Source organism: Dipodomys ordii, unplaced genomic scaffold, assembly GCF_000151885.1.
Source record: "Dipodomys ordii isolate 6190 unplaced genomic scaffold, Dord_2.0 Scaffold67, whole genome shotgun sequence".
Lineage (NCBI taxonomy): Eukaryota > Metazoa > Chordata > Mammalia > Rodentia > Heteromyidae > Dipodomys > Dipodomys ordii.
In genome coordinates this window covers 2,814,233-2,834,103 of record NW_012267283.1, presented here as the reverse complement: position 1 = coordinate 2,834,103, position 19,871 = coordinate 2,814,233, and the positions used below count along the sequence as shown (strand labels likewise).

Sequence of the window (19,871 nt, the reverse complement as noted above, 5' to 3'; positions counted from 1 at the left end):
CATAGAGATATTGTGAAGCTCACATAAGAAAACGCAGTTAAAAGTGCTTACAAAAGTTTTAAGTATGTCCCCTAAAAAGAGGATCACTATGAAACAATCATCTTTGACTAGAAAAGAAGCTTATTCTTTCTTCCAAAAAAAAGCTGAAGTCATGAGTTGTCTTTATATAACAGAAGCTAAAATTGTCCTGGATATTCTTCGGGGGAAAAAAGAGAGATAGTAAAGGCTTTCCAGTCCATTTAGTGAGTTAGCCTCGCAGCTGTGGCTAAGGGGTTCCCATTAATAAGTAGAAGGTCAGGGCGACAATGAGAAGCAAACAAAATGGTGATGAGAAGGTCTGATAGGCAGCTGATGGCATAAAAATATCTTCATATTTGTAAATACTGACCACGCGCTCTGAAGTTGGTGGAGAGTCTATATCATGTCGGGTGATGGAGCCTTTAGGAAAGAGACAGAAGGGGAAGAACCATTGTTAAAAGTATAGATGTGAAATGGCACAGGCAAACAACAGAAAATCTGGAGAGAAGTCTTTTTTTAGTGCACAGCAAAATCAGGAATCAATTCCGGAATCAGGTATTAATTAGAGTTAGTGGCAGAATTATCTTTAATTGTACATACAGTGGAAAAAAACAGCAATTCTCTACATGTATCCATTCATCTGCAATTACCTCCTCCACCCCACACACCCCTCCAGTGTGGACAAAGCTAATGTTCTCTTCATGGCACTCCAATTTTCATATTCCTGCTTAGGAAGGGAACTGGTTGAGTCCTGGAATTTGGGAACAGACTGAAAAACATTGCAAGACACCCACTCTTCTTTAAAAGACAACAAACAGTGAGGTACATGTGGCTCAAGCCTGTAATCCTAGCTACTCAAGCAGCTGACATCTGAGGATTAAGGTTCAAAGCCACCCTAGGTAGGAAAGTCTGTAAGACTCTCTCTCTCTCTCTCTCTTTTTTGTCGGTTGTGGGGCTTGAACTCTGGGCCTGAGAGCTGTCCCTCAGCTCTTCAGCTCAAGGTGAGCTCTCTACCACTTGAGCTATAGCACTACTTCTGGTTTTCTGGTGCTTTATCGGAGATAAGAGTTTCATGGACTTTCCTGCCCGGGTTGGCTTTGAACCATGATCCTCAGATCTCAGCCTCCTGAGTAGCTAGGATTATAGGCGTGAGCCACCGGCGCCCGGCTCTGTAAGACTCTTATTTCCAATTAACCACCAAAAAGCTGGAAGGAGAGCTACTGTGACCCAAGTGGTAGAGTGCTAACCTTAAAAAAAAAAAAAGGCTGGGAAGTTGGCTCAGTGGTAGAGTGCTTACCTTGCATGCCTGAGGCCCTGGGTTCGATTCCTCAGAACCACATAGGCAAAAAGCCGGAAGTGGCGCTGTGGCTCAAGTGGTAGAGCGCTAGCCTTGAGCTGAAGAGCTGAGGGACAGTGCCCAAGCTCAGAGTTCAGGCCCCACGACCAGAAAAAAAAAGAAAAAAAAAAGCTAAGGGACAATGCCCAGGCCTTGAGTTTTAGTCCCAGGACTGGTACACACATACACACAGACAATAATCAAACAGATGTATAATAAGCTGACATTGATTAGAAGTATCTGAGCTGAAAACACATATGAAAATTGGTTTAGGAAACTGAGACCTAAGAATTCAGTGCAAAGGCTTCCTTATGACTAGGGCAGAGGGAAGGTTTTTAAGGTTCTGTATCTAGGGAAGCTTTGCCAGATTTGTCATGCTAAGCCTCCTCTCTACGGCTGGCTCCTGCTCGCACAAACTCTTCTGCTTGGCATGGGAGTTCTCTCCACAGTGTCAATCATGTATGCGTCTACCTACCCTGGCCTCACTGGCTACATACCTGGGCTTCTGGATTGAGCCAGTATTTTCCTTGGGGAAAATCAAGTCAGTACCCCTTGCAAGCCTTAGCACCAAGTTAATCTCTTCTAAGAGATTTACAGGGAAACAAGAATTTAACTGACACAGATACTTTAGGAGGATGCTCAGAAAACAAGAAAGGCACAGGCCTCTACTTGGTAAGAATGTGCCTGTTTTGCATGGAGAAGGTGAAAAGAATGAAAGACTTGAGACAGCTTATCAGCCAAAGCCAGACATGTTTATAGAAGATGCCTGTTAGGCCAGGATGCCGTGTGTGTGTGTGTGTGTGTGTGTGTGTGTGTGTGTGTGTGCGCACGTGTGTGTGTGTGTGTGTGTGTGTGTGTATGTGTCCCTCTTTGTAATTTCAGTTACCACAGCTAACCAGGGTCTGAAACTAGAGTACAAGAATGGATTCAGAGAGTAAACGATCATGATGGAAAAACTGCAGTCTTTGGACAACATTCATGCTGCAACATTCCCCTAGGGGCCCGATCAGTCTTCCTGATTACTGTCGCAACCAGTCTTTCTGGAATCTTACCACCAAAAAATGATTCCCACCTAGTCTTTCTTCTGTGGAGCCTGCCAATAAAAAAAAAAAAAGTAATTGCCCCTAATTCAAATGGACCAATAAGTCTTTGTCTGTAAGCCTGCCAAAATGTGAGTCCCTGACTCAAACCCAGGGAAGAGGGAAGAGAGGAGACACTCCCCTACACCAACAGCCTAAATGGACAATCGGTTTCCTGTCTTCTGCTTGCTCTCCTGAGTGGCCTACTTTTGTAATAAACTTTCCTTAGTCTAGTTCCCATGGTTACTTTATTTCTATGCTACTCTAGAGAAGAAGAATTCATCCTTCCTACATCAGTCACACATACCTAATTTATTACATTGTGTTGTCATAATTGTCCTATTTTATTATTGTTGTTGTTACTATCATACTGTGCCTAGTTTATAGGGTTTCATGCCCACTAGGGGGCTTGGAGCACATCACCATAGATAAGGAGGGACTATTACATAAAAACTTTTCAATTTGTTAAAGCATTTTCAAATGCTCACTTTCATTTGATACTTCAATAATCCTATAAAGAAGGTATTATTATTCCCACTTTAGGTATAAAGAAATGAAGCTCAGATTTTAGGTAACTGGATAAATAGTATGCAGCTGCCAAGAGGCAGAACCAATACTCAAATTCAAACTTTTAGCCTCCAAATCTCATTTTTAAAATGAGTTCATATCTCTGAGCTGAGATACAATTTATTTCCCAGGGTATTGAACATACTTAAAAATATCATTGCAGATCCACTGTGGCTACTCTAGGAAGCCAGAAACCGAAAAAAAGTGTCACAAACCTGGAGGCATCCAACTATTTCCCCAACTAACAACAGGCAAAAAAAAAAAAAGGTAGATTATACCTTTTCTACATTGACCAGCAGGAGCAGGAAAATGAGATCAGATAACAAGAGAACACAGTAAAGAGACTGTGAACGGGGGTGATGGTACACAGCTACTCAGGGGAGTGAGGCAGGGAGATATTGAGCCAGTGAGATACTTGACCAGAGGAAAAAGAAAGGAGTGGAGTGAAGGGAGAAGGGGAGTGGAGAGGGAAAGAGGAGAAAGGAGGAACGGAATGGGGACCAAAAAGGGAGGCGAGGAAGAAAGGGAGAGGAAGAGAAAGGAGTCAAAGGGGAAGGAGATGAAAGAACAAAAGGATGGGAGGAAGGAACTAAGGAAGGAAGGGAGGGAGGGAAGGAGGGAGGGAGGAAAAAAAGAAAAAAAAGTGACCCAGTAGCTAGAATGTATTCTCCACACTATTGACTAAACTTACTTTGTTCATGCTACTAAATGAATCAACCAGAAGGAGTACTCAAGATATAATGTGACTTCATTCTTCCTCCCTGTTCCCCCCACCTGGGGCTTGAATTCAGGGCCTGGGCACTGAGCTTTTGTGTTCAAGGCTAGTGCTCTACCACTTGAATCACAGTTCCACTTCTGGCTTTTAGGGGGCTTAATTGGAGGTGAGAGTCTTATGGCCTTTCTTACCTGGCTTGTCTCCCCATGCTGATTCTCAGATCTCAGCCTCCTAAGTAGCTAGGATTACAGGCATGAGACACTGTGCCAGCTTTGTGACTTGATTTTTAAAGGTCTCTAAAAAGGCCTTATGATGTCCTTGAGTTTTTACAGAAGAGCCTTTGCACCCAAGCTGAAGTTATTCGTGGACCAGTGTCACTAGGGAACTAGTTAGAAATGCAGAATCTTAGGTCCACCCACACATAGAGAAAACTGCTTAATACAGCAGTTTTAACAATATTGCCAGGGAATTCATACTCACTTTAACACGGAAGGACTAGTGGGCTAAATTCTAACATCATTTGGTTGATTCATGACCACAAGAATAACCATCAGATGAGCATGAATGCAATACCTGCTGTCAAGCACTAGAGCAATCTCCAGCAACCCTTTCTTGGAGTTAAGAGTGTTCACGGACTTTTGAGTCCAGCAGGCCTACACTGAATTTTACTTCTTCAACTAATTAGTTGTACATCTGTAAGAAAGTTTCTTAATCTAAGATGAGAATAATTCTAGACTTCTGCAAAATGTGTGAGGAGTAAATGGAACTGTGATCATTAAACAGTCCATCCAACAATATAGGATGTGTTTCCTCAAACACATCACTCTTGGTCCTATGCTATTTCCCAGTGCTCTAGCTTAGCCTGTGTTCATTTGCTTCTCCATGCTTATGGAAAGGGTCATGTCTCTCTTTTTTAAAGAAATAATGTTTACAGTGCTCTCTTATATACACAGGGTGACTTCAATGAATGATGCTTACAAGTACAATGGTGAGGGGTGTTTACAGAAAATGCTGAACTAGAAGCTTACCCTGAATGGCTGGGCCCCAAGCAAACAGATAATACCAACTCAAATGCAGGTCGACGATTGTCTCATCTCTGGGAACGTTCACGGGGCGTTTAAATCTGCAGGTGACTCGGTTGTTCTCAAATACGCCTTCTTCATCTCGGGCAGGATTCCTCTGAATCTCCTTTGCCCACTGACCTACATTGTAGAAGTGCTGTATTCGGACCCTGCCGTTGTCATCATGGACACATGCCATGACATCATCACCCCCCTACAGGAAAAATGATTAAGCAAAGTCAAAGGTCTGTCTCTTGCAAACTTTCCACTCAGAAAGGAGATGGGATGACCCATCTCCTCTGTACTTTGAAATCTCACCAGAATTACTTTAAAAGACACTGAAAAGTCTTAATCAAGTGAGCAATGTTAGCATCAGAATAATTGGCATCAAGTTTTCCCTGACATCGATTAATGTCAAGACCACACGAATTAACCTATCCAAGAGAAAGCAAGCAGACAGACCCTACTGAAAGATCATTTATAATTTTAAAAACTACCTTGTAATCTTCAAAAGGGTCAACATTATGAAAGATCACTAAAAATAATAAAAGTGATTTTTCTTTTGCTTTTGCTTATAGGTCTGAGACTGGAACTTGGACTCAATACCTAATTTTGCTCATTGGCTAGCACTCTACCAGCTGAACCACACCTCCAACTCCTAATTAATTGACTTTTTTTTAAGATTTAGAAACTATTTCAAAATAAACAAAAGATATATGTCAACTAAATACTTAAGGCATTTGAATTTTATTTTTAATTTGCAATTAGAGAGCTGTAGCTAGCATAATAGTTGCACTGCATTGATCAACTTAGTTGTTCCTAAAATCATAAACAACATAACAAATTAAAAAAGAAAGCAAATTCTATCATAATTTGTGTCTTACCATTTTTTTGTCTGAAGAGAACCCAACTGCTACCCAACCATCTGTGTCTGCACTTAGTTCAAATTCCACATCAGCTCCTATTATCCGGTAACTAAGGAAATAGTCACAGGTCTCAGCATTACAGCCTGGCTTGCCATATCTGGAGGACAAATCCAAAGAGATGATTGCTTCTTCTCTAACTACAAAAGGAGAACATCTACCATATCTCAGACAGGATGTTAAGTAAATTAGATCTTTGCTTCCTGGGATCTCAAAAACACAGCTTCACTTGGCTAGGAGGGACCTTAGAGATATTCTTCACTTTATCCATGTATAAACTAAGGTCCAGAGAGGAAAATCAATGTTAGTAACAGGACTTGAACCAGGGTCTCTAAACTCCCCACCAATGTTCTGTCCATTATAGTTTTGTAAATCTTACCTATTATCAAATTATTTTTGGATCTCTTTGGAGGAAAAAGATTCTACAGTTTAATAATTTAAATCATTTTTTGTCAATTAAATATACACTAGGATTTTTTACTTACAAATGTTCAGTTAAAAGAATGCAGACTTATAAATTAAGTATAAATCAAAACAAAAACCTAGGAACTCTGAAATTCATAGCATTCATGTAATGGCTGATGCAATCTTACTGAAAGTAAATTTCTGCTATTGTACATATGGTATGGCTGATTGTACCAGGCAGGTGTTTTGATTCAAGCATGTTCTTACTGCTGACCAGCATCTAGCAGTTCAACTGCTCATCAGATGGAGCTGCTGCAAAACTGTCATATGAATAGCTTATCTGGTACACATTAAGCGTAAGTGCATCACTTATTTGTAAAAATTTACCTTTGTTCTGTGGGCTAACTGGTGCTAACTCAATTAAAAAGTCAGACATGTAGCAGTATAATGTGGTCATCTGAACATTCAGATCATGCACACATTCCGTACTTTAGAGGGCATCTTTGAAGTGGAAACACAAATTTCAACTTTCTTACAAAGGACTTATATGTATATCCTTTTTTTTTGAACTAAGGGCCAAGGCACTATCCCTTAGTTTTTTCTGCTCAAGGCTAGCACTCTACCATTTGAGCCACAGGCCCACTTGTAGGTGGTTATTTGGAGATAAGAGTCTCATGGACTTTGTTACCTAGGCTGGCTTTGAGCTATGATCCTCAGATCTTAGCCTCCTGAGTAGTTTGAAGCCAGTCCAGACAGAAAAGTCTGTAAGACTCTTATCTCCAATTAACCACAAAATCCCAAAATAGAACTGTGGCTCAAATAGTAGAATTCCAGCCTTGTGTGAAAAAGCTAAGAGATAGTACCCAGGTCCTGAGCTGAAGCCTTTAGGACTGTCACCAGGAAAAAATATAATAATAGTAGTACTGGATTTTTTATTGCCTTCAAAATGCCCTTTTATTCCAAAGAAAGCTCGAGGCCCAATATTGAAGGTTTTCCCCTTAGACCTTGAGCTCTGAATACCAGCAAACCAGAAACTTCAATTCAGGGGCCATCACAACCTTTGCTCAAGGACAGTTCCCACCGTACTGTTTTCTACCCAGCCCATTATGTCCTTATGGAATACTATAAATAATTATGTATGGACTGAGCACTCCTGAGCTAAGAAAGTATAATCATCAGTGCTTAATGAGTACTTAGTATCATATAGAATCTACAAGGAATTGGGTATTTGACATGTCTATCATTGCCAGGTCTTCCCACAGCCCCAGCTGAATAAGCACAGATCTATTTTCTGTCTCATGAATTTCTTCATACATCTAGTTGGTAAGGAATAAACATCTGGATCAAGGGCAGTACAAACTGAAATGTAGAACCTAAGACTGTCCAGTGTGGAGTGCCTGCTGAAGCTTTTATGACTGAACATGACCATTAGAAAGCTCCATTACCCTGCAGAAGTTGACAGGGAGACAGGTTAGAATGTCCTGCTACAATGTAAGTACTGCCTTCAGAAGTAAATGAATCTTTTTCTTTCTCCTTAAAGGTGTCCTTACACTTCTACTTACCTAAAGCAGCCCTTGGTTTTTCCACAGTCTTCCACTTTGATCTTGGCAAATGGATCCACAGGAGGGGCTGTAGGGAAAGGGTAACCTGGTAGTGAGAAAAGACAATGGTTAGAAAATCCAGTGACCACTTTCCAAAGGGATTTTTTTAATTTTTTAAATTTTAAATAAATTTTCTACCCCACATACCTATGTTTAGGGACTCCACAAAAGGCTTTGATTAAGCCCAAATATTGCATTCCTGAGGACAGGACACTGGACATATACCTTTGAACCTATATTTTATTTTATTATTTTTTTTGTTGGTCATGGGGCCTAAATTCTGGGCCTAGATGCTGTCCCTCAACTCTTCAGCTCAGGGTTAGTGCTCTACCACTTGAGCCACAGTGCCACTTCTGGCTTTTTCTGCTTATGTGGTACTGAGGAATCGAACCCAGGGCCTCATGCAAGGCAAGCACTCTACCACTGAGCCACCTTCCCAGCCCTAAACCTATCTTTATGTGGGATCTGGGAATGAGTTGCTTTTTAAAATCTTCTTCTCAGTTTTAGGAAATGAAACCCTGAGCAGAACACAATTCTATATAACCACTGCTTAGCATTGTCCCCTGGGAGTTTGAAAGTCACATTTTAATAAAATATACATGCTTTAAAAGAAAAGACACTGGCAGTGATGCACTTACATACTTGGTAGTAGATAATTTTTCTATGTATTAACACAACAGCATCTATTCCATTCCATTTTTCTGAATAGTCCTTTTGCTTGACACTGCATGTAATGTTTTCATATGACACTAAGTCTTTTAAACACACAGTTTCTGACAGTTGTGTATCTTCCTTAGCAGACTGCTTACTATAAAACTGCATTGAAGGATAAGGTTGCATCCGGTTCTAATGGAAATCTTGCTCATCTAGGCTGTTGGCTGTACAGACACAGGAACCAATGTGATTCAGTTCACCCTGTGTTATCTTGCCCAGTGAGTAAAGCAGTGGACACAGGGTAAATGACTATCAAATTATGAGATATCATCATTCATAGACATTAGGAAATATAAATAAATTGTTCAAAAGTTACTTTTCCTTATTATTTAAAGTCGTGTCTTCGTGATTTGTGGTGCTCTTTGCAATGAGAGGGTTTTATTCCATTACGTTTGCTATAGTTTTTAGAAAGCCTCCAGGCTCTGCTTTTCTGGCACATGCCTGTGCTGGGGATAATCTATTTCTTCTGCCCCAGAGCTCAAGCACATGATGCATACAGCCCTAACTTTTCACTGCTGCTAAGTAACTGGGTCAAATTCACGATATTTTTTCCCCAGTGTTAGGCACTTGGCATACACTGTACCATGAAATAACTTACCTTGTTTTGCAAGCAGTCGAAAAATAGAGAATTAACTCCATTCCCCCTGCCCCACCAGGTTGCTGGGAGGGTAACTAAGTCCTTAAATTTTTCCAAGTATCAGGAGAGAAACACAAAGGCATAATGCCTATATGCCTCTGATCATATAAAATAAAATTTATCGAAATAAACTCCAGGAAATGGAGAAAAGAGGTTTTTCTCCTCGTTGCTGTTTTTGTTTTCTTTTTGTCTTGTTTGTTCATTTAGCAGATTTGGGGGTACAGAAATGGAGGGACAAAAGGTGAGCAAATGCAGCAGTAGTACTCACTAGACAACTTGTGGGTGGGGATGGGAGGGAAAAACAGAGAGCGTGAGGGAAGGGATGACATTGTCCAAAAAATGTATTCTTTACCTGATTTATGTAACTGCAATACCTCTGTCATTAGCTTTATAATAACAGTAACATTAAAAATGATTAGCATAAATTAATTGTACAAGTAAGAAGAGTGAGTGAGGGAAGGGGTAGGTTAGGAGGGATGAGTTGAAAGGATCAAGATGCATTGTATTCATAAACTACTTTGTTAAATGGCATCTTCTTTTCATAACTACTTAACTATAAATACAAAATTAATGGTTAAAAATTTTTCCAAATAATAGCAATAACTTTGTGATCCCTTAGGGGTCATCTGAGTTTGTGCTAAGAGATGAAATGTACATATCACCACATTTTCTTGTTTCCTTCCAGGCATGGACAGAGGTTGAAGAGATGAATGCCATTACCTGTGTTCATGTAGGCATGCGCCAGAGGCTCTGGCTTTTTTTTTTTTCTTCTGCCAGTTTGTGGCTTGAATTCTGGGCCTGGGCACTGTCCCTGAGCTCCTTTTGCTCAAGTGTTCTACCACTTCAGCCATTTCCAGCTTTTTCTGTGATTAATTGGACATGAGAGTCTCATAGACTTTTCTGCCTAGTCTGGCTTCAAACCGTGATCTTCAGATTCCAGCCTCCTGAGTAGCTAGGATTACAGGTGTGATCACGCCACCACCAGTGCTGGCTTTAGAGGCTTTTGTTTTTAAGAAGCCCAGGAGAGGACTTGCAGAATCACTTCTTTAACAGGTTTGATGCATTCAGTATTCAGGATGACAGCACCACCTGCAGTTCTGTCAGTGGTGCAAGACCAGCCCAGTCTCTCCATTTCCTTGGCTGTCTTTGTGTTGCCTGCCATTCTCACGATTTTCATCTGGATTTCCCTAAGGACTGCTGGGCTGAACTCTCTTTCCAATCTGTGTTAACCATTTGGATTTCTCCTGTGATGTGGCTATTTTCTTCACTCCCTTCATTACTCGGCTTTTGGGCTTTATCATTGAAGTCTGTGCAGATTTTGAATAACTGCTGCTTTCAGATGTTGATATTTTTCCCCCCAGTTTGCCACCACTTGTGTTTTTCCCCCTGTGTGTTTGTTTGTATTCTTTCTTTGACTCAAATCATTTTTTAGCCTTTTATTGGCTTACATTAATTACACAAAAGGGATTTAATGGTTCCATTTCCACACACGTTTACAAATGTCCCAAGCAATCTCACCTCTCTGTCACTCTCTCTTCTCCCTTCTATATCAACAGGCTTTATAATCACAGATCTACTCCAACCATATTTATCCTCTTTCAATATGTATTTCAAAATTATTCACTCTCTCTCTTTTCCCTTCTCCATCTCTTAAGTAGTCCCTTAGATTCATATTGTTGTCTGTCTGTCTCTTTCTCTCTATTTATCTATATCTATCTGTAAATGTACCAAAAGTTTTTGCTATAAGACTTTCAAAGAGTGAGCTTTTGGGCTCATGTATATATGTGTGTATTTCACTATTTTACTATTTATCCTCAAATCTGTGTCATCCTTCTTCCATTTAGAGTAGAATGCTTAGCTTGCTAGTTTTCAATCTTACTTCCTGAAGTGTACAGGATTCAAAACTAAAATTCTTCCTAATTCAGCTCCATTTCAGAATCAGGGCTAACATTTTGACATATAATGCTTTCATGATCATTGGAAATGTATCTTGGTTTTCCCTTATGATTTCCTCTTCAGCACACAGGTTAATATTATATTATAGATGATTCTTCCCCCTCTATACTTTTTATCCAGGGACCTGCAATGCTAGCAGACACTGTCATTTATCTATACCTCCAGCACCCTTAGAAGACATCTGTCTGATGTATATTTTTTTAATTCACTGACTTCCTTATATTCTGTATACAGCATGTTATCACGGATCTTTTGTGTGCTCAAATAGAATATACTTTTTGTATTATATTTGTGGATTCTATGTGTGCATTTGATTAAACTTATTGCATTTATAATTCAAATCATCTATACCTGTTAGTTAAAATTTTTAAATTCTCAATGCCAGTAGTGGTATTTCTAATTAGAAATGTCAGTCTATTTCTCTATAAATTTATATCAGTTATTGCTTCAGAAACTACATAAATGTACAATGATTTTGCATCGCTGGGGAAGAAACCCAGGGTTTCCAGCATACTGGGCAAGTGCTCTACCACAGAGTAGACCCCCTATCCTGGAAGCTACATTGTTACAGGAATATGGTCCTGATTTATTGTTTCTTTTATTAGTATATGACATTATTTGTCCCTTTCACTTTGTCTTCAGCTAGATTTTGTTTGATGTTATTGTCACCTCAGTTTCCCTATAATTCACTTAAGCCTTCAAAGATACTTTATTTTGTTATTTATTCATTCATGTGCATGTAACCATCACTACTATAATTCTCCAGATTTCTTGGTTCTAAGGAAAGAAACATATACAAGTGAGAAGTCACTCCTGACTCCTTTTTCTTTCAGCTTCTGACAGTCACTAATTTACTTTGTTTTTATGAATTGTATACTTCCTATCAGTAGAATCATACAATATGTGAGCTTATGTATCTGGATTCTTTCACATCGTGCCCACACTTGCAATTTTCCTATTTATTTATTTGTAAAATTAAGACCATTCTAGTAGGAATGAAATAGAACTTCATTGTGATTTGTATTTATTTTAAGATCCAGTGATGATCATCTTTCCATGTGCTTCTTGACTACTTGTATATCTTGTTTGAAATAAATAACTTTCTAAAGCCTTTCTCCATTTTAAATTGGGTGAACTGCATTTCATCATTTCATTAACACTTATCTGCCTTTTTAACCTCTGCTACATTCTCCATTTTTATTCCTAATTTTGATTGTCTTCTTTCCTTCTTTTTTTTTCTTGACCAGTCTTACCAAGTCCCTAGATATGTAGTCAGACTTCATACCGGATGTTTCTATGAGGGATGGTTTTTTTTGGGGGGGGAGGACTAATATTTATTGTGAGGAAATCAGCTCCCCCCCATAATGTGGGTGGGCCTCATCTAGTAAATTATAGAACAAAATAAGTGACCTCCTCTGAGCAATGTAGATGTTGCTACCTTTGACGTTGATCTATTAACACTGGTACACCACTGGCTCTCCAGGATAATGGCCCATTCTGCATATTTTGGAGTTTGCCAGCCTCCAGAGTTATGTGAGCCAACACTTAAGATAAATCCCATCCTATACTCTGGCATTATCCATCCATCCATCCATCCATACATCCATTGTCAATTTATATATCTTCTTGGCTTTATTTCTCTGCAGGACCATAACTAACAAACTTATCTATCTTACTACTTACAATCACTTTTGGGAGACTTCACTGATGATTCATTCAATTTCTGCTTCTAATTCTTCTATGCCTGTATTATTTTAGTATCTGCTTCCTACTACTTTCTATAAACTCTTCTTTCTCTGACTTCCTGATTTTCACTCTTCCTCTTTTCTTATATCAGTGCTTAAGCCCAACAGCCCAACAGCTTAAGCCCAACTATCCCTAGAGTGGGGACTTCCTGGGTATTCATTCCACAAGCACAATCATTCTAGGTGTCAACGCCAGGTTCCTCCATCCTCCCAATGTTCCTCCTTGTATGCCTGCTATCTTACATTCAGTCTCCCAATTTGGTTTCTTTTTTGTGTTGTTGTTGTTGGTCATGGAGCCTGAACTCTGGGCCTAGGTGCTGTTTCTCAGCTCTTCAGCTGTAGACTAGCACTCTACCACTTGAGCCTCAGCCCCACTTCTGGCTTTTTCTGCTTCTGTGGTGCTGAAGAATGGAACCGAGGGCCTCATGCATGCAAGGCAAGCGCTCTACCACTGAGCCACCTTCCCAGCCCCTCACTCTCCCAATTTGGAAGCCTCAGTCCCAGACTTTTCCCCTCCCCTCTGTCACATAGCACATTTATTCAAGTATCACTTCCAGTTATTCCTACCTTATATACCTGAGCCTGCCTTTTGGCTGTCATTCACTCATCTGTTCCTCAACTTCCACCATATACTTTTATTGTTATTTTTCCATGATAGGGTGGGGCCCAGGGCATCACACATGCTAGGCAAGTGCACTACCACTAAACTACACCCCTATCCCATAAGCCATCTTTCTACAATTGGTATCTGTCCTGTCGTTTCATTGCTTAAAGATTTATCTGGTCCCTCACCTTACCCTCTGTATTCTGCTGATCAGCACGGGAGTTTTGACCTGCTCCGTTTCCGACCTGGGCCAGTTCATCCCTCCTTAGGCAACCTGGTGTTCCCCGACTCCCGGGAGGTCACCATTTTGATGCTGAACTTAGCGCGGACACTAAGTGCATAGCGCACTGCAGGTCAGAACTCCTGGACTCAAGTGATCCTCTGGGCTCAGCCTTCAGAGTAGCTGGGATTACAGGCACGCGCCACCGTGCCCGGCACCCTCTGTATTCTGAATGCTGTCAACACTTATTTGTCTTCCTCAATCTTGAGATACCTGGTCGAACCATCCTGACAAGGCCAGTTTTCTGCCTCCCTTAGCTTTGGCAATGGCCACATTTTTCATTTTAAAAAATTTTGGCTTCTTCCTTTCTTCCCACTTTCTAATTTAATGCTATTTGTTTCTTTCCTTTTGTTTTTTGTCGGTTGTGGGGCCTGAACTCTGGGCCTGGGCGCTGTCCCTCAGCTCTTCAGCTCAAGGCTAGTGCTCTACCACTTGAGCCACAGCACCACTTCTGGCTTTACTGAGGAATCGAATCCAGGGCCTCATGCATGCAAGGTAAGCACTCTACCACTGAGCCACCTTCCTAGCCCTGCTATTTGTTTCTTAAAACCTGAATGAGGGGCTGGGAAGGTGGCTCAGTGGTAGAGTGCTTGCCTCGCATGCATGAGGCCCTGAGTTCAATTCCTCAGCACCACATAAGCAGAAAAAGCCGGGAGTGGTGCTGTGGCTCAAGTGGTAGAGCGCTAGTCTTGAGCTGAAGAGCTCAGGGACAGTACCCAGGCCCAGAGTTCAGGCCCCATGACCAAAAAAACAAAGACAAAAACAAAAACAAAAAAAAAACCTGAATGAATTATATTAGTTTGGCTTTTAAAAATTTTTATAAAAAATCTTCTGTTTCCTTTTCTTGATTTATTTCATATGGACTCTATAAACTTAATAACTTACAACTATTTTGTGGTAATCCTGAAGTTTTGAATTCAGAGTCTGATACTTGCCAAATGAGTGCTCTTATCACTCAAGCTACATTTCCAGCCCTATAATGTTCTGTTAGGGAATGTAATTAGAACAATCCACTTACCCCTATTTTTTTCTCCTCTCAGCTATTTCTAATACATTCCCAATACTTTCTTCATTGGTTTTAAAGAATTTTATTAAGTGGTGTGTGTGTGGGGGAGGGGTGATATTAGGGATCAAACCCAGAGCTAGGCAAGTGCTCCACTGAGCTCCTCATCCAGCCCTTGATAGATTTTTGAGGTTCTGTGGTTTATATCCTTCTCTAATTTATATCCATTATCTAATACGTTTCTGCAATCCCCAGAGCCTGGTTTGCCATACTCTACCGAGTGGTTAATAGCCTCTGGTTTGCTATTTATTGCTTCTAATTAACTGCTTGGATCACAGCCTTCAGGTATTAATTTAGTACCTGATTCCTTGAAGTTTTAGCCACAAATTGCCTGGCCATACCATTCACTCTCAGCTCTGAAAATGACTACTTCAGCACAAATCACTGTTTCTACTTGTCAGATGTTCCAGTGAAAGAAAATGGCAAGGGACACTGAAGTGTGAAGTCCCACAAGATATGAATGTGGCTTTCTTGTGATTCCACTGCTTAGGAACCTGTAGTTTCTATACTTCCTGTTATACCAAGTCTAAAACCCTCTTCCCCAGTTTATTCTCCCCTCTCCAAAAACAAAACCCAACAAAATAAAATCCAGTTCCACCTATCCAACCCCATTTCCTGTCCAATTAAATTTCAATAAAGACTTTCCTTATAGTCAACCCACAAATCCCTACAGTCTGCTGCTATTTTCTTTTTTTGGTCAGTCATGGGGCTTGAACTCTGGACCTGGGTGCTGTCGCTGAGCTCTTCAGCTCAAGGTGAATGCTCTACCACTTGAGCCACTGTGCCACTTCCAGTTTTCTGGTTCAAAGTCTCATGGACTTTCCTGCCTAGGCTGGCTTTGAACTGTGATCCTCAGATCTCAGCCTCCTGAATAGTTAGGATTACAGTCATGAGCCACTGATGCCCGGGTGCTATTTTCTAGCTATGTGACTTTAGCTATGATAAATTTTCTGTGAATCGGTTCCCTTAACTCTATAAGTAAGTATAAAAGCAGTATCTAATTCACAAGCTCCAGGATTAAAGTTAATGTGGATAAAGACTTAGAACTTTAGAGCAAGCACTTATTAAACATTAGCTCTAATGACTATTACCAGCAGACTAGAGCCATGCAGGGTACAGAGATAACCTTAGATGCACCTTGTTGCCTTGAAGAACTTCCCAAGTTAGAGGACAATGAATGATGCATCACACATAGCACATGGCAGACACAGGAAGGACACAGGCAGAAGAAGGACCTTTACCCTCTCTCCATGTTTTTGTCCTCTCTGCCTCTTACCCTGCTTTTTCTCTAGTCTCAACTCTGGTGAGAAACTCACTGACAGAACCATATTTTACAAAAGATCAGATCACTATGCTTTAAAGATAAACAATCATAAATGGCTCTTCTTCCAGGACAGTTATGTCCCCAAGGGTAAGCTAGTCACCATCATCCATGTGGCTAACTGAACTCAAACTCAAGATCCTCAAACCTGGCCATCTTAGCAACAGGGCAGTGATCAGGAGGTTTTGCTTGGGACTCAACCCTAAGCCAACATCCTATTCACCTGTTTGTTTTTCCCAGAGAATCTAAGATAATCTGATAATCTGATCATGTGAGGTCCTCACAGAAAGCCACATGATGAGTATAACATTTGAGCACTAAGAGCATTTGAGATCCAAACCCTTGACCACAGAGAACAAAGCAAGCATGTTGGGGTTAAGCAATGTGCTATGGAAGAATATCTTTTCCTGGAGACCCATGATAGGAGGAGGAGAAAAACCAGAGAAGGCCTCCTGAATGAAGTGGCATTTGAGCTGGAACTTCAGGGATGAGTAATATAGGCTAAGACAGTGGAGAACCCAAGAATCCTGAAGACTAGCTTAGTGAAAGCAGCTCTAATAATGACCATGTGGGGCTGAGAGACACCAAACCAGCCAATGCTTAGCCCAAAATGTGAAGGCTTGAAATTCCGACCCCCACCTCTACTATGCACATCCTCTTTTTCTTGTGTCATACTACTAGGAAAGCTTGTCAAGGGAAACTAAAGTTTGTTGGCTACTGGAAATCTACCTTGAGTAAGCAAGGAGACAATCACTAGAAGGGGACACACTCATCTTCACTGATAGACTAGTTTAAAGGTACAATTTCCACCTCTTCACCTGCCCACTTGCTCCAACACCAGTCACCTTGTGTCCATTGACTCCATCCTAGGAAGACTACCATTGCCTGTCATCCCACAAGTCCATCCACAAGTCCATCATGCTACTGGGCTTCACTGTAGTATAGGGTACCGTTTCCGGACACATTCCTTTTCTTTTGCTGGCCCTAGGGGCTTGAACTCACAGCTTGTGTGCTGTCCCTGAGCCTCTTTGTGCTGAAGGCTAATGCTCTACCACTTGAGTCACAGTGCCACTTCCAACTTTTTCTGAGTAGTTTAATAGAGTCTCACAGATTTTCCTGCCAGGGCTGGTTTCAAACAGTGATCCTCATATCTCAGCCTCCTGAATAGTTAGGAATACAGTGTGAGCCACCAGTGCCCAGATGCTGACAACTTTTCTTTTGGCTTCTGAATACCTTTCACACCTAGTTCATTTTCTTCCTCTCCAGAAGTCCTTTTTCATCTCCTTTTAAGAGACTGACACTGGTGACTTTAAGAGATCTTGGGAAAGTCTTTATTCAGGACTCATGACAGAAGCTCAGGGATAGGGTAGACAAGCAGGGGTGCTGCCCCTAAAGCCACCCAACCTCAGGCATCCCAACCAGCACCTACCAGATGGTAACAGGATCAGAAAGGAAGTGAAACTGTCAGAGAGGAGAGAAGAATGTAGAGTGGAGGGCAGGGAAGGGAAGGGTGAGAGACAGTGGTGAAAGGAAGTCTTCCAGCCAAGGGTGCTGATGCTTGCTGTATCCATGATAGATGTTTGGGCACAACACCAACAGGATTATAGGTTGGATTTAGAAAGGGGAAGCCAGGGGTATGTACAGAACAAGTAGGAAAAGCAAGCAGACAAACCAGGTTGCATACACACAAGGCAGGCCCTGACACCCACAATGAGGTCATCTCCCCTAAAGTTCCTCCTCTTCCATCTCACCAAAGGCTTTTCATACAGCCCAGATGATTAAATGAAGTTGTTCTTGGTTGCTATTCTCCACCTGATGTCTAAGTTCATAAAACTATACAACTGGCAGTTCATTCTCTCTGGATGCACAGACTGACATAGAACCTGGCTTGTTTTTCATTTAAGTACCCATGCCCAATCAGAGAAGATACTCTTGTATGCCACATGCAAGTCATCTGGCATACGAGGCTGGATGTGTGCAGAATAAATATATATCAGCTACTTTCAGAAACAGATAGATGTTGGAATACTTATTACTTTTTAGGGTGGATGGAGTCTGCCCTCCTCCCTCCATTTATTCCTTTCTCCCAGAGTTGCCTGGCTAGAAGATAGTATTTCCTACATTCCTTTGCAGCTGGTTCATATGCCAAGATGAACAGCAGTGATTTGCACAACCAGCCTAAAAGCTAATACTTACCCTGAGCTTTTTTTTTTTCTTCCCCTAGTCTTGAACAGCAATATGCAAACCAACCATCTTCATCTTACACCACACAGATGAGAATCAAGTCTTAGGAGATGGTGGAAAAAATGGGAGGAAACTAGGTCCTTGAATGACACTGTGGGACAGTGTCTCACCCACCCCAGACCAACCAGACTCTAACTTGATGAAATGCAAAGAAAAACAACACAAAACCCCTCATAAGCTCCTATATGATGGAGTGTCCATTTCACTGGGGTTTGGGGTTAAACTTCTATCCCCCAAATAAATTTCCCACAATCCTTCCCTCATTCCTTCTTTACTCTAATACTTTCAATTTTCAATTGAGTCTATCACATCTTGGCTAAAAAGCAATCCTTTGTAAACTCCTTTTCACTTTGTGTGTGTGACCATAGGACCAAGTAAGGACTGTTAGATGAACTTCTAACAGAGTCATCTCTTTAGAAGGCAGCCAGTGACCATCTTCTTCCCACTTCTTCATTTCCATGGTCTTGAATGAGCGAACTCTGGCTAGAATTCAAGTGATATTTGGGACCATGGAGTTACATGCTAGATACCTATTTTTTAAGAAATGAGAAAGTCCTATCTTCCTGAACTAGTAACATTCATCGGTTGCATATGACTAAACCTAATTTTAACAGATACATCCATGAACCGAGAACCACATTTCAAAGTCCAGTTAGATTCTTGGCTCATCCTGCTTAACAGAAGTGAAGGGAACCCACGACTTCTCCAAGTTTCAGACAGAGGAGACCGTTCCCATCTTCCTGCACGGAATCATCCGTTTGCCTTCTGTGCTCATTGAAGCAGCTCGGCGGGGAAGCTGGTGGCTGACAAGCCTCCAGTCGCTGGGCCCAGATGGTCCCAACAATGGTGGCTCACACTAGGGGACCCTAAAAGCACGGTGAACAGAAGTGATGGAGGAAGGGAGATGTGACCCAGCTCTGGTGCCGGAGCTGTCAGCACCATCGGGATGGGACGCCGGTTACTGCAAATTAGGTCACTCCAGACGGCGAGGAAACTGGGCAACATCGCTGGTCTAAGTTGAGGTTTCTTCTGGGTGCCGGCTTCCCTGAGCTCACGCACCGCCCCCCCCCATCCCGGACAGATGGTGCCCCCCACCACCCCACCACCCTGGCAGGGACGGTGGAAGCCAAACGCTGAGAAATGGGGGGGGGGTCCAGCTCCAACACCACCCCTCGTCCACAGAGATCTGGGTGGCCGCTGGCTTTCCTCCGGAGTCAGTCCCCCCACACCCTCACCCCCCACTCCCTACTCCCTACCTCCACCCCCTACCTCCTACCCCCTGTCCCCTACCCCCCACCCCCACGTGGGAAGCGGGCAGCAACGACCGACAGCTGCTCCAAGCCCCCGCCTCCCCGCGGGAGGACGGGAGCAGTGCGCTCCCCAGCCCGGCCCTGGCAGTGCACCCTTAACCAACCCCACCCCGGCCTCCGCACCCCGGATCTCCCATCCCGCAGCCTCACCCTCCTCCGACAGGTAGCGCAGGTCGTAGAACTCCCCCGCGAAGGTGCCGTAGGAGGAGTCGTGGCGCGGCACCGCTTCGTCGGCGCCCGGGTCCCCCCGCACCCGGCCCCGGGGACCCCGACCCCCCGGGCCCGCGCCGTC

The 19,871-nt window shown here is 42.1% G+C and overlaps 1 protein-coding gene across 1 annotated transcript; it reads right to left on the bottom strand.

Moving 5' to 3' along the window:
- Positions 1-111: 111 nt before the first annotated feature.
- On the bottom strand, positions 112-19,865 carry Frrs1l (ferric-chelate reductase 1-like). The gene is made up of 5 exons (XM_013023278.1): positions 19,730-19,865; positions 7,667-7,751; positions 5,661-5,799; positions 4,744-4,990; positions 112-438 (listed from the first exon to the last, which is right to left on the bottom strand). Exons 3-5 carry the CDS (start codon positions 5,661-5,663, stop codon positions 266-268), a joined length of 423 nt encoding a protein of 140 aa, XP_012878732.1. The 5' UTR covers positions 5,664-5,799; positions 7,667-7,751; positions 19,730-19,865; the 3' UTR covers positions 112-265.
- Between the last annotated feature and the right edge of the window lie 6 nt (positions 19,866-19,871).